Source organism: Oncorhynchus keta, chromosome 23 (assembly GCF_023373465.1).
Source record: "Oncorhynchus keta strain PuntledgeMale-10-30-2019 chromosome 23, Oket_V2, whole genome shotgun sequence".
NCBI classification, from domain to species: domain Eukaryota; kingdom Metazoa; phylum Chordata; class Actinopteri; order Salmoniformes; family Salmonidae; genus Oncorhynchus; species Oncorhynchus keta.
In genome coordinates this window covers 39,642,696-39,657,806 of record NC_068443.1, presented here as the reverse complement: position 1 = coordinate 39,657,806, position 15,111 = coordinate 39,642,696, and the positions used below count along the sequence as shown (strand labels likewise).

The following is a 15,111-nucleotide window of genomic DNA, read 5'->3' as shown; positions in this document are numbered from 1 at the left end:
TTGTTGCCCTCCTACGGCCTCCTCCACGTCTCCTGATGTACTGGCTTGTCTCCTGGTAACGCCTCCATGCTCTGGACACTACGCTGACAGACACAGCAAATCTTCTTGCCACAGCTCGCATTGATATGTCATCCTGGATGAGCTGCACTACCTGAGCCACTTGTGTGGGTTGTAGACTCCGTCTCATGCAACCACTAGAGTGAAAGCACCGCCAGCATTCAAAAGTGACCAAAACATCAGCCAGGAAGCATAGGAACTGACAAGTGGTCTGTGGTCCCCACCTGCAGAACCACTCCTTTATTGGGGGTGTCTTACTAATTGCCTATAATTTCCACCTGTTGTCTATTCCATTTGCACAACAGCATGTGACATTTGTCAATCAGTGTTGCTTCCTAAGTGGACAGTTTGATTTCACAGAAGTGTGATTGACTTGGAGTTACATTGTGTTGTTTAAGTGTTCCCTTTATTTTTTTGAGCGGTGTACATTAGTAGTGCAGTGAGGTGACATAACTATTGCATTGTGTTAGGTGTGTGTACGGGAGGCGAAGTCAGGTGCAGGAGAGCAGAGTGTAGTGAACAGGCGCACTTTAATTCCAGTCCAAAACGACAGCACATAAAACATAAACGTACCCAAAAAACACAGAACATAACAAAAGTATAGCGCCTGCACAAATCCACATAACAATAAACAATTACACACAAAGACATGATGGGGGAAACAGAGGACTAAATACATGTAGATTGATTGGGCAATGAAAACCAGGTGTGTATGGAACAAGACAAAACAAATGGACATATGAGAAATGGAGCGGCGATGGCTAGAAAGCCGGTGACGTCGATCGCCAAACGAACAAGGAGAGGAGCCGATTTCGGCGGAAGTCGTGACACATTGGTCTGGTAGACAAACGATCAGTGTGTACAGAATAGAAATAAAAGTTATGGTGCAGTAGTCAGCCCATGGTTCAGCTGTTGAAACCGTCTTGTGGCTTGGCGGTAAAGGCTGGCTTTGAGACAGGTGGTCCGAGACTTAAATTCCAAAACCCCATTAGCCCTCCCCCTAACGTTTACCAAACTTTTGTGATGTTTTTTTCTCTTTGTTTTGGTGTTCGACAGGTATTTTTGCAGATGTTTGAGTACACAAAACATTTTCTTGAGGCAAGTCGAAGTTTGGTAGCCGAAGTCTAAGCACCTTTGTCTGTGATTGGTCAACATTAGGGATTTTTCAATGAAGGGTGTGTTGTCATTCAAAGACAGACTAGTTTTCATGCACATTTTTTCACTTGAGAAATACTGTACCAAACATCTTAGTTAGATGTACAATTGAGCGACTAAGACCTCCTTGGCAAAAACGTAAAAATTAATGACAGATTTCATTAATTATCTTAGATTGATTGACTATTTTGAGGAAGTGTTACTGTATGTTGTTGCGTACGGCATCTCAATAAGGACCAATAGCTTTTTTCATGTTTTTCAAGTAAAGTTATTTTAATGGAGTATGTGGGCACAGACGCTCACGTCACCTAGCCGAGTTCTGCTGGGAGGAAACCAAACATATGTATACGGACGCCTTTAGCCCTCTCCCTCTGTTTTTGACAATGGTTGTTAGTACACACCGGTAGAGTATCCTTCGCCCCTGCCTGTCAACCACTGTTTTCCCGCAGTTCTGTTAACAACGGCAAGGGGAGATGTTCAGGAGGCACTGTGTGCTAGCTTAGCAAGCTAGTCCTTCTCATATGGTAATTACAGTGCATTGCGAAAGTATTCGGCCCCCTTGAACTTTGCAAACTTTTGCCACATTTCAGGCTTCAAACATAAAGATATAAAAATGTATTTTTTGTGAGGAATCAACAACAAGTGGGACACAATCATGAAGTGGAACGACATTTATTGGATATTTCAAACTTTTTTAACAAATCAAAAACTGAAAAATTGGGCGTGCAAAATTATTCTCTGTTTTTCTGCATGATTTCGTGAAAGCCCCAAAGGCTTCAGAAAGCCTTGTTTTCCCATCACTAAAGCTAGCTAGGTAGCCAACAAGTTCTATTGTCTCGAACGATCCAGTCTCCCCATACATGATTCAAAATCCAAACTACTGAATTGGTGCTACATTTATCAATATCAACTGTATTATTGTTCAGTATTTCAAACCGTTTGATGGTGATAAATACAAACAATTAAATTGTTCTTCAGTTAAAAAAGCCTGTGTAATTTTATTTTCCAATAGCTACTGGCTACTATCAAGTATCAAAGACCGGTTTGAAAACTCAACGGAGAATGGTCACAAAGATAAATTCCTGTTGAAGTCTTTTCGGATTCTGCTGTATGTAGTGATCAACACTTTTCTTCAAGTGTGTCAGGTGGTTTAGGGAGTGACATTTATTGCTGGAAAGGAACCATTTGTATCGCCTCGAAAATATAGTATATTAAATTAATGGCAAAAATGTAGGCTATTTTTGGGCATAATCAATATACTGTACGTGACCGACCGACTTGATCTTATGTAGCAAAATTTGAAATGGTATTTTTTACATTAGATAAAAGTAGAGACTCCGAGCCAGAAAATTATCATACACTACAGTTAAGGAACAATGGGAAAGTAATTCTGCTTTGAAAATTGATAACCTTGTAACCAAATTTTGGGGAAAATGGCCCTTGAATGTTTTGGTACCTACTGGAGAGCTCTTCTTTGTCTACACCCATTCAGCATTGTTCACACCCTCTTACGCTTTAGACCACACCCATCTCTGAGGATTCACGTGAGACTATGTACTAAACAACCAAAGATTTCAAGACTAAAGGCTGGTTTATACAACGGGTGTGTTCGTAATTTAATCTGGAGTGCTAGAGTGTGCTATGGGCGTTCATACACTGAGAGCGTTGTCAGATTGTAAATTTAGAGCGTTTTGGTCTCGGAGCGTTCAGACCGCACACTGAACGCTCTGGCCGAGGAGTAGGGTTGATCCGAGCGTTCTGCCTAACAGCAGTCAAGCACCCAAGCTAACTGGCTAACGATGGCTAGCTTACTAGCTACTTCCAGACACAAATGAGAGAACTGCTAACTCTGACCATTTTAGCCGCCCTAGCAGAGCTGGTTAGGCTGTTTTTCTGTTATTTAGAGCTTTGGTGACTAACTGTGCTGCTGGCAACAATTTAATTACACTTCTGCCAACGTTTACTGACACCGGCCATATTCAACTGGTGTTCAGCAGTCGTAAATTCGGCAGTTATTCTGCGTGAATTTACCAGCTACGTCTATCGACAGTTGTCGCAGTGACAAGCATTTTATTGAAATAGTTACTTGCATAGTGGAGTCTTTTATTTTGACATGTAGCTAGCTAGCTAAACAATGAACCACAATCCCAAATCATAATGTTACTACCCTGTATAAATCTGCAGTTAGCTAACCAAGCAGATTCAATGTCAGCTAGCTAACATTAGGTTATAACTAGCAATGCAAATGTATCAATGCAAATGATACAAATAATATTTCAAACAGCCATCCAGCTAACAATACACTGACTTTCTGACTAAATTAAAAACGTGTAATATCTGAAAATGTAGCTAGCTAGACTCTTATACATGGATGGATGCTTCCTCCTCTGTCACAGATGCCATGGTTGACCTTAGTTTGAAGATATATAAAACACCTGTCTCTGGATTACAACAGCCTTCTGTTTGTCCTTTTTTTGACTCTGTCTGCATATTTGCAATCAAACACCAGAATTTTCTCCATCTCCTTAGCTATCATACTCTAATTTCACTGATTTCAAAACTTGATCCTCCAGAGAGTGTAGAGCAACACTTATGCAGTTCTACTATGTGACATCTTTCAAAAAAAGCAGCATTACCTACACATACTGACCATCTCATGTTACAGACAGAAGCGTACTACATGGCAGATCAATCTGAACTCATCTCTCAGCATGTCCAGCAATCCTCTGAGTGGAGGCTAAATGCCAGAGATCCAAAAGCGGACTGCCAAGGGCTTATAGCGGTCCTATTTGTGGGGGCTACAAATAGCCCTTACACAGCCTGGAGGTGTGTTTTGGGTCATGGTCCTGTTGAAAACCAAATGATAGTCCCACTAAGCGCAAACCAGGTGGGATGGTGTATTGCTGCAGAATGCTGTGGTAGCCATGCTGGTTAAGTGTGCATTGAATTGTAAATAAATCACTGACAGTGTCACCAGCAAAGCACCCCCACACCACCTCCTCCATGCTTTACGGTGGGAACCACACATGCGGGGATCATCCGTTCGCCGAGATACTAAGACGTTTGAACAAGTTGTTGTTCGAACAGCTGAATTGTTCTTTTGTATAATTAGTCCTAATTTGTTATGCAGCTTGTCAGACCTGTAATGGTTGCTGGCTTTTTGCAGGCATTCAATAACTGATTCCATCCATTGATGTGATTATTCATTGGCAGTCCTTCGATCACCTAAAGCAGGGCTGCTTTTGAATGCCAGAGCATGTAAATGTAAGTTTGGAGCCAGGAGCAAGCAGAGCATAATTCAAGCATATTTAACAAATTACCTCAGCCTTCTCTCCCACTCCAATTCTGTTCTGGTACTGTTCAGTTACAAGCTCTGGGCATGCTCTGCCTAACATTTTTCATTCACTTTATCACTATTATTTTTAATTAGGCCTGGTCGGTTGTAATCACCTACCCCACCCACAGTAGCCTATATCTAGTTTATATTCTACTTTCTAACATTAGTATAGTAGTTTCTATTTTGATGGACTTAAAATGTAAACATTTGATTTGGAATACAATTACCATAATATAAATACATTTAATTAAGCTAAAATATAAACATTTCCTAATGTTAGAAAGTAGAATATAAACTTGATATAGGCTACTGTGAGTGGGGTAGGCTAAATTATTATAACCAAATAGGCCTAATTAAAATAATAGTGGTAAAGGAAATGTAAAATGCAAGGCAGAGCATGCACAGACCATGTGGCTAAGCAGTACCAGAGCGAAAAGACAATGCAGACACCATTTTTGTTTATCTGCTCAACTACGCTCTACTCCTCGCTCTACTCCACACTCGCCCACTAACATGCTCAAAAGCAGCCCTGCTTTAGGCTATCAAAGAACTGTCAATGAATAATCATGTCAATGCATGGAATCAGTGAATGAATGGCTGCAGCAAGCCAGCACTACAGGTCTGACAAGCTCCATAACAAATTAGGCCTAATAAGACAAAATAACATTTAAAGTTGTTCAAACAAGATAACAGGTTCAAACAACTAAGTATCTGTCATGACCTGATCTGTTTCACCTGTCTTTTGATTGTCTCCACCCCCTCCAGGCGTCGCTTACTTTCCCCAGTGTATTTATCTCTGTGTTTTCTGTCTCTCTGTGCCAGTTAGTCTTGTATGTTTCCAATTCAACCAGCGGTTTTCCCGTTCTCCTGCTTTTTGCATTCTCCTTTTTCTAGTCCTCCCGGTTTTGACCCTTTCCTGTGTCTGGACTTTGTACCCGCCTGCCTGACCATTCTGCCTGCCTTGACCACGAGCCTGTTGGCCACTCTGTACCTCGTGGACTCTGATCTGGCTTTGACCTTTTTGCCCGTCTACGACCATTCTCTTGCCTATCCCTTTGGATGAATAAACATTTGAAAGACTCCAACCATCTGCCTCTTGTGTCTGCAGTTGGGTCTCGCCTCTTGTGCACAGATTGTATCTTACTTGAACAACTTAGAAAAAAGCTGTTCAAACTAGATAATTGCAAGAGTGTATGTCTTGGGCTTCAGGGCTTCCATACCTGCTGAGTATAAAAAAAACACTTATAGATACCCCAAAATAGTTTGAATGGTCTTGTCATTCACACGGTACTGATTTAAAAATCAAGTGCATTTGATCTAAATATGGGTATACGAGGATATCTAGTGGTCACTGGGTTTTTCATCCTCAGTCACAAGCAATCATTAATGTGTATCCCCCTTCAAAAGATTTGTTGTGTTTTCCTATGCAAAAAAATATATAACTAGAGATTGTATGCACTAGCATGCAATGAGAGATTTTATGCAGGTATTTACTTTGCAACATGTAATGTAATTGACTAGAACAAAATATAATTGCACGAGCTATGCATCTGTGCACTAGCATCTTTGTACCCCTCTACTAGCTCGCTAGATGGGGCAGTCAAGTCCAAGAGACACAGTCCGTTCTGCATGCCTTCTTGACTTTGATGCAATGTAAAGTCATGCATTTGTGCATTCACACTGGTAACTGTCATAGCTAGCTAACTTAGCTCACAAACCAGTATTTTCTTTGCTATTTCTGCACAATGGCACTTATTAAAGCCTTGAATCTCATAGAGACCTCACTGTCACTACTGGTCATCTAGGTAGCCGTTAGCCAGCAGGGTTGCATCTGTTTCGCTTAGACTAGACCTTGCTAGGCTGGCTAGCTAACGCAAGCTGATTATCATGTAGCAACCTATGCTGACTAGCGTCACTAGCATGCTAATGTTGGCTAACTAACGTTGATACACCATAGTCATGGGTCCGCAAAATCAAGCAATTGGTATTGAATTAATGACAAATCATGTTTTGACATTGTAGTGGCTATTGATATTTTGGTTGTTTGCTTACCAGGGATGTCGTTAGACCTAGCCCCCCTAAAATATGAATTAGCCCCCCTGAATAAATCCATATATCAGTCAATATATTTTCTCTGTGATTTTTTTTCTTCCGGCAACCGTTCCATCGCATTTTAAACTTCTTACCAGGTGGGCACTAGGACCTGGGGGAGGCGGCTGCACGCACTAGTGACTTTTAGGCCTACTTGTAGCTAACCTTTTGGTTAACGTTAGTTACTTCTGTGGCTTGAGACTGCTAGCTAACAGTAAACGGACAGGAAAAGGCTCTGACAGGACGGATTCATGCAGATAGCCTACGATGTGAATTTGTTGTAAGTTGGAACAGAGAGAGAGAGAGAGAGAGAGTAGTCTTTGGTCATAATCAAAGCTTTGTTAACCAATAAGTTTTTATAAGAGGCTGCCTGTATAGGCTACAGTGTAACAGACGTTGCGAGCTAGCAAACGGTAACGGTGTCTTTTAAATTCGGTAACATAAAGTTATGTGGCGATGATATCTAATTAACGTTGTATTTAATCTAGTTTTGCCATCTGTGCCAGGTTATAAATGAGACAGATGACGTAACATCATGCACATATATTTTCATACTCAATTGTTTCATTCAGTAGGTCATTGCAAAACAATTATCAGTCAGTCATGTGTAGAAAAGGTGACATAGTGTTGAACACAATGTCATCCTCAATTTCTCAACTGTAGGCTAGCTAACGACTAACTTTAGATGGACATATGGAAATTATTCAAGAGAGGCAGCACCAGCAGCTCTGCCGAAGGCCAATTCATTGAGAAATTAAGATTTTACCAGTTCAAAGAAACAAATTCAAACCTAAACTGATTAATCACCTAATCGCCTTGAGTTATTGTAAATATGAGTTTAATAACAATTCATGTCAAAACATAGCAGACAAGAATGAGGGAAAGAAGCTGGAGGCTGACAGGGCTGTAGGAGCATGTCTGACGAAGGTTAGTGATTAAAAAAAGTGAGTAGATGTTTAAACTTTCAGTTAAATGTGTACAGCATATGTCTTACTTTTGTTAGGCATAAATAAATGATGTTCATGATATCTTAAAGGGTCATGCAGAAAAAGAGGCTTCTGTGCAAGGCAGAGATCAACATGCGAGCTTTATAAGTGAGAGAGAGCAAAGATGCCCAGAGAAAGAGGGACTAGAAACAGATCCAGAGCGAGTGGGACAGAGAACAGATCCAGAGAGAGAGGGACAACAAACATGCCCAGAGAGAGAGGGACAGAGAACAGATCCAGAGCGAGTGGGACAGAGAACAGATCCAGAGAGAGAGGGACAACAAACAGATCCAGAGAAAGAAAGTTATCAAGTTTAAATGTGTTAACCCTCGCAAGGCTGCAGGCCCAGACGGCATCCCCAGCCGCGCCCTCAGAGCAAGCGCAGACCAGCTGGCCGGTGTGTTTACGGACATATTCAATCAATCCCTATACCAGTCTGCTGTTCCCACATGCTTCAAGAGGGCCACCATTGTTCCTGTTCCCAAGAAAGCTAAGGTAACTGAGCTAAACGACTACCGCCCCGTAGCACTCACTTCCGTCATCATGAAGTGCTTTGAGAGACTAGTCAAGGACCATATCACCTCCACCCTACCTGACACCCTAGACCCACTCCAATTTGCTTACCGCCCAAATAGGTCCACAGACGATGCAATCTCAACCACACTGCACACTGCCCTAACCCATCTGGACAAGAGGAATACCTATGTGAGAATGCTGTTCATCGACTACAGCTCGGCATTCAACACCATAGTACCCTCCAAGCTCGTCATCAAGCTCGAGGCCCTGGGTCTCGACCCTGCCCTGTGCAACTGGGTACTGGACTTCCTGACGGGCCGCCCCCAGGTGGTGAGGGTAGGCAACAACATCTCCTCCCGCTGATCCTCAACACGGGGCCCCACAAGGGTGCGTTCTGAGCCCTCTCCTATACTCCCTGTTCACCCACGACTGCGTGGCCACGCACGCCTCCAACTCAATCATCAAGTTTGCGGACGACACGACAGTGGTAGGCTTGATTACCAACAACGACGAGATGGCCTACAGGGAGGAGGTGAGGGGCCTCGGAGTGTGGTGTCGGGAAAATAACCTCACACTCAACGTCAACAAAACTAAGGAGATGATTGTGGACTTCAGGAAACAGCAGAGGAACACCCCCCTATCCACATCGATGGAACAGTAATGGAGAGGGTAGCAAGTTTTAAGTTCCTCGGCATACACATCACAGACAAACTGAATTGGTGCACTCACACAGACAGCAGTGAATAAGGCGCAGCAGCGCCTCTTCAACCTCAGGAGGCTGAAGAAATTCGGCTTGTCACCAAAAGCACTTTTGCACAATCGAGAGCATCCTGGCGGGCTGTATCACCGCCTGGTACGGCAACTGCTCCGCCTCAACCGTAAGGCTCTCCAGAGGGTAGTGAGGTCTGCACAACGCATCACCGGGGCAAACTACATGCCCTCCAGGACACCTACACCACCCGATGTTACAGGAAGGCCACAAAGATCATCAAGGACATCAACCACCCGAGCCACTGCCTGTTCACCCCGCTATCATCCAGAAGGCGAGGTCAGTACATCAAAGCTGGGACCGAGAGACTGAAAAACAGCTTCTATCTCAAGGCCATCAAACTGTTAAACAGCCACCAATAACATTGAGTGGCTGCTGGAAGGCACTGACAATGACACTGACTCAACTCCAGCCACTTTAATAATGGGAAATTATGTACATATATCACTAGCCACTTTAAACAATGCCTGTTACTTACCCTACATTATTCATCTCACATGATACGTATATACTGGTACTCACCAAAGTGGGTTCGATTCCTGAATGTATGCACACATGACTGTAAGTCTTTGGATAAAAGCCAAATGGCATATTATTATTATATTATCGACTGCATCCTTATGTAATACATGAGCCACTTTAACTATGACTTTGTTTACATACTCATCTCATATGTATATACACTGTACCGATACCACACTGTATCTTGCCTATGCTGCCCTGCCATCTCTCATTCATATATCCTTATGTACATATTCTTTATCCCCTTACACTGTGTATAAGACAGTAGTTTTGGATTGTTAGTTAGATTACTTGTTGGTTATTACTGCATTGTCAACTAGAAGCACAAGCATTTCGCTACACTCGCATTAACATCTGCTAACCATGTGTATGTGACAAATACAATTTGATTTGATTTGAGTCTTGCAGCCATGTCCATTGAGTGATCAAATGTCATTGACTGCTTTGCCATCTTGATTAGGAGGTACACTTACAACCAGTGAGCAGTTTAACATGGTCAGATAAGCATCAAATTGATGAAAAGTGGTCAGTAGGAGTTAAGCCAGTGTCATTGACTGCTTTGCCAACTTGAAAAATAGGAGGTACACTTTAATGCATCCACCCCAAAAATAAGCTTCAAAAGAGAGAAGCAGGAGCAGTTCTGTGATATAGGTTGTAATATTTGTTTGGGATCTTACTTGATCAGATTTTATTTTTCAGTTGTTTTAGTAAGATGGCGAGAAGAAGGCAGACGTTTTAAGTGCCCCCAGCAGATTGTGTATTTGGTGTTAAATGTGCTACCAGAGGAAAAATAACTCTGGACCACCTATTCTCCACACACAGAGATGCATACAAAGCTCTCCCTCGCCCTCCATTTGGCAAATCTGATCATAATGCTATCCTCCTGATTCCTACTTACAAGCAAAAATTAAAGAGGTGACCAGTGACTAGATCAATAAAAAGTGGTCAGAGGAAGCAGATGCTAAGCTACAGGACTGTTTTTCTTGCACCGACTGGAATATGTTCCGGGATTCCTCCAATGGCATTGAGGAGTACACCACATCTGTCATTGGCTCCATCAATAAGTGCATTGATGACGTTGTCACCACAGTGACCGTACGTACATACCCCAACCAGAAGCCATGGATTACTGGCAGCATCTACACTGAGCTAAATGCTAGAGCTGCTGCTTTCACGGAGCGGGACTCTGAAACGGAAGCTTATAAGAAATCACGCTATGCCCTCCGAAGAACAATAAAACAGGAAAATCATCAATACAGGACAAATATTGAGTCGTACTACACCAACTCTGACGCTCTGCGGATATAGCAGGGTTTGCAAACCATTACAGACTACAAAGGGAAGCAAAGCCGAGAGCTGCCCAGTGACACAAGCCTACCAGATGAGCTAAACTACTTTGACGCTCGCTTTGAGGCAAATAACACTGAAACATGCATGAGAGCACCAGCTGTTCCGGGAAGACTGATTACGCTCTCCGCAGCCGATTGGAGTAAGCCCTTTAAACAGGTCAACATTCACAAGGCCGCAGGGCCAGATGGATTACCACGGCGTGTACCGGGACATGTACTGAAATACCAACATGTTTTAAGCAGACCACCATAGTCCCTGTGCCCAAGAACACTAAGGTAACCTGCCTAAATGACTACCGACGCTCAGCACTCATGTCTGTAGCCATGAAGTGCTTAGAACGGCTGGTCATGGCTCACATCAACATCATCATCCCAGAAACTCTAGACCCACTCCAATTTGCATACCGCCCCAACAGATCCACAGATGATACAACCTCTGTTGCACTCCACACTGCCCTTTCCCACCTGGACAAAAGGAACACCTATGTGAGAATGCTTTTCATTGACCACAGCTCAGCCTTCCAACACCATAGTGCCCTCAAAGCTCATCAATAAGCTAAAGACCCTGGGACTAAACACCTCCCTTTGCAACTGGATACTGGACTTCCTGACAGGCCACCCCCACATGGTAAGGGTAGGTAACAACACATCCGCCTCGCTGATCCTCAACACAGGGGCCCCTCAGGGCTAAGTCCCCTCCTGTACTCCCTGTTCACTCATGACTGCACGGCCAGGTACAACTCCAACACCATCATTAAATGTGCAGATGACACAACAGTGGTAGGCCTGATCAACGACAAGACAGCCTGTATGGAAGAGGTCAGAGACCCTGGCCATGTGGTGCCAGGACAACAACCTCTCTCTCTAACCGTGATCAAGACAAAGGACATGATTGTGGACTACAGGAAAAAGAGGACCAAGCACACCCCATTCTCATCGACGGGGCTGCAGTGGAGCAGGTTGAGAGCTTAAAGTCCCTTGGTGTCCACAACACCAACAAACTAACATGGTCCAAGCACACCAAGACAGTCATGAAGAGGGCATGACAAAATCTATTCACCCTCAGGAGACTGAAAAGAGCACTGGTTGCATCACTGCCTGGTATGACAACTGCTCGGCCTTCGACCCCAAGGCACGACAGAGGGTAGTGCAAATGGCCCTGTACATCATTGGCGCCAAGCTTCCTGCCAACCAGGACCTCTATAACAGGCAGTGTCGGAGGATGGCCCTAAAAATTGTCAAAGACTCCAGTCACCCTAGTTCACCCTAGTTTGAGCAACAGTTAACAAAAGGGTGAAACTTAATCTCTCTCTCTCTCTCTAAAAATACATGATGAAAAGACGTTTTGGGACCCTCTGCACACATAGACAACTGACACCCACGAAGCATCTTTACCCATCGCTCCACAAAAGCCGCAGCCCTTGCAAAGCAAGGGGAACAACTACTTCAGGTAACGTCACCGACGTCTGCGAGTGACGTGACCGACTGAAACACTATTTGCGCGCATTACTGTATTTCCAAATTCATGTGAGATACAAGCGATTAACCAACAATGCAGTTTTATGAAAAATAAGTGTTAAGTAAAAAATACATCAGTAAAAAATAAACAATTATTAAAGAGCAGGAGTAAAATAACAGTAGAGAGGCTATATACAGGGGGTACCGGTACAAAGTCAATGTATGGGGGCACTGGACGATTTTTTCTTGAGCAGAGGGTCAGGAAGCCAGAACATAATTGCAAATAGTCTAATTTGTAGACTACAAATTGACAGCAATAAGCCCAAGCATATAATATTTGACTAAAACAATCACTTCAAAATGTTGCTGACATGTGTATATAAACACATATGTATATTATGAGTGGGAATACTTTGGAACATATTTCAAATTAAAAATCACTTGGAGCTGATTTGCTGATGTTTTTAGTCTTATGTCCAACCAATATTTGGGTGGACCAAATAAAATCACCTGCACCTGGACAGTTGGGAAACTCTGCCTTACAGTTTTCTTTTTCAATAATATTCAGTGATAAAGCATGTCATGAACATGGTATGATGCTTACATCCTTCGCCTCAATTCCCAGCAACATCATCCCCAGGAACACGAAACAAAGCAACGCTGTCCTCATCTTCCCGTTGCCCTCGGATTTACTAACTCCGCACGCTCCTCTACCTCGTGCCACACACAATAAGCCAGTGCCGACACCCACGGTATGTGGGCGGCAAGCAACAGGTACGTCGGTGCCGCTGGTCACCTGCACCGTGATTCGACGCCTATAACGTCTCAAACGTGCGACAAAAGTTTGAAAAGGTTCATCAACTATGTCGAAGCTTCGCCGTAGTTAGTTATGTGAGTCTGCAGTCGGATTTAGAATTTGTGGAAGAGCTCAGGTTGTGAAGAGGGGCGCGTCTATCCTAGATGGTATCGTGTTACCCAAGCCTCTCCCCAGGACCCCGCAGAAGTTACACATTTTAGTTTTAACCCTCAACTGGCACATCTTATTAAATTAGTCAAAGGCTTGATGAATAGTTGATTAATTGTATCAGGTGTGCCAGTTTGAGGATAGGGTTGGAAAAACATGATATGAACCATATTTTTGCGCTTGCTTCCGCAGCAGGTGTTGTCATTAATTAATTAATTTTATTTGACCTATATTTAACAAGTCAGTTAAGTTAAATCTTCAGCAGTTGTAGGAAAGATTCATAATTTTAACACTAGTAGCCCTAAACCTAAATGCAATGCTATCGAGAAACCGGGCCCAGAACTGTAAGATGAGCTATTATTTTTTTTGCCACGCGCGCAGCCCAAATTGCGGGCCTCACAACTAGGCTTACACGCTTGTGATTTGAAACAATCCACAGCGTTAAAAAAAAAGCTCAATGATTTTCTTTCTTTCTTTATAGACAGGACTAATTAGACCTATATAGTTTGGCAAATGTATTTCAATTCAGTACATCACTACTGCATTGACCTACGATGACCACATAGTAGCCTGTAGCCTACAATGTCATTTTGGAGGCAGACTGCAGACAGCATCATATCACTAGAACCAACTAACTGAAGCAGAATATTTAAAAACAATTATAAAAAGGGTTATATGTTTACGTTGTCAAATGTCAAACTTCTCAAAATACACTTTCTGGCAATAGGCCTAGCTGATTATTGAGATGCAGCTGTCAGTGAAAAGCAACGCATCTAAAATATATGTGACGATAATTTGAAATGTTGAAGAGAGAAGAGGGGGAGGGGTGTGTGGTGACGATATTGGTGTGTTTCCCGCCAAATCTTGCACATTAATTGCTTGAAATTGTTTGCCCTTTGATTGTTTGTATCAATTCCCTATTAAATATGTAACCAGTAGTACATTTACCGTTAATCCTTGTCATTTGTTTGCGTTAATGCATGGATTCATTAGGCCAATAGTCATTCATTACCGTTCCCATTCTCGACGTGGAAACGTTGTTTGCAGAGTTCACAATCTGCTACACTTGTGAGAAACAAGTTATGGTTGATTTCGTACCGTTATTTACAAGTTGTCAATTTCTTCATTGTGTTTTGTTTAGAGCGCTCCATGTGAGCAATGCGCATGTGGCTGGTTTCTCTGTCTTAATGTTGATTTGATTTGATTTGCGCTTGCGCGCCTGAGCGCTCATATAAGTACTTGGCCTGCTGCCTTCAAATCTAGGAAAGTGCCCATTAGAGGATGTCTGATTGTCTTAATTATCTCACCACCAAATAACCTGTATTTATCCGGATATTTTGTGAATTTATTTGTAGTCATTTTTGACTTAGTTGACTTAGTAGACCTACTGCTACATTGGCCTAGGCTATATCTTAGTTCCATGCGCTCATTTCTTTAGCCTCCAATGGATCACGGTCCAATCAGTGTGCATATAGCAAAACCTGGTGCTCTCGCATAAGTGGCATTTTAACTTTGAGATTTTTTATCATTTGTATTAACCACGTGACAATTATTTTGAGACGGTATTATTGAAATGCGCATATGAAAATCATAACTGGCACACAGATCGGTAGAAACGTTAGGATAAATGTAAGCTTCCTCAAACCTTAAACTCACAAATTGAAACTAGCGCCACCTAGGAATAGGCCGATGTGAACAGAGCGCACTTTTCTTTGTAGGTCTACTGCATAATTACAACGTGTGTGAGAGCGAGCGATAACGAGAAGGGTGTTGTAACTTAGATGGTTCCTATGCGATCCATCGTGGAGAAAAGCGCTCACCTCTATCCAGCACGAGCGGGCGGTAGCACCACTTGTTGTGGCGCGCCCAGCGCTGTGTTGCTTGCTTGACTAGTGGGTGTGTTGTTA

The 15,111-nt window shown here is 42.8% G+C and overlaps 1 protein-coding gene across 1 annotated transcript in view; it reads right to left on the bottom strand.

Moving 5' to 3' along the window:
• Window positions 1-13,217, bottom strand: part of LOC118401632 (collagen alpha-5(IV) chain-like) — a 62,080-nt gene extending 48,863 nt beyond the window's left edge. Inside the window, exon 1 of the mRNA XM_052477202.1 lies at window positions 12,845-13,217. Coding sequence (XP_052333162.1) covers window positions 12,845-12,910 — 66 coding nt within the window. The 5' untranslated portion in view covers window positions 12,911-13,217. The remainder of the gene's footprint in view (window positions 1-12,844) is intronic.
• Between the last annotated feature and the right edge of the window lie 1,894 nt (window positions 13,218-15,111).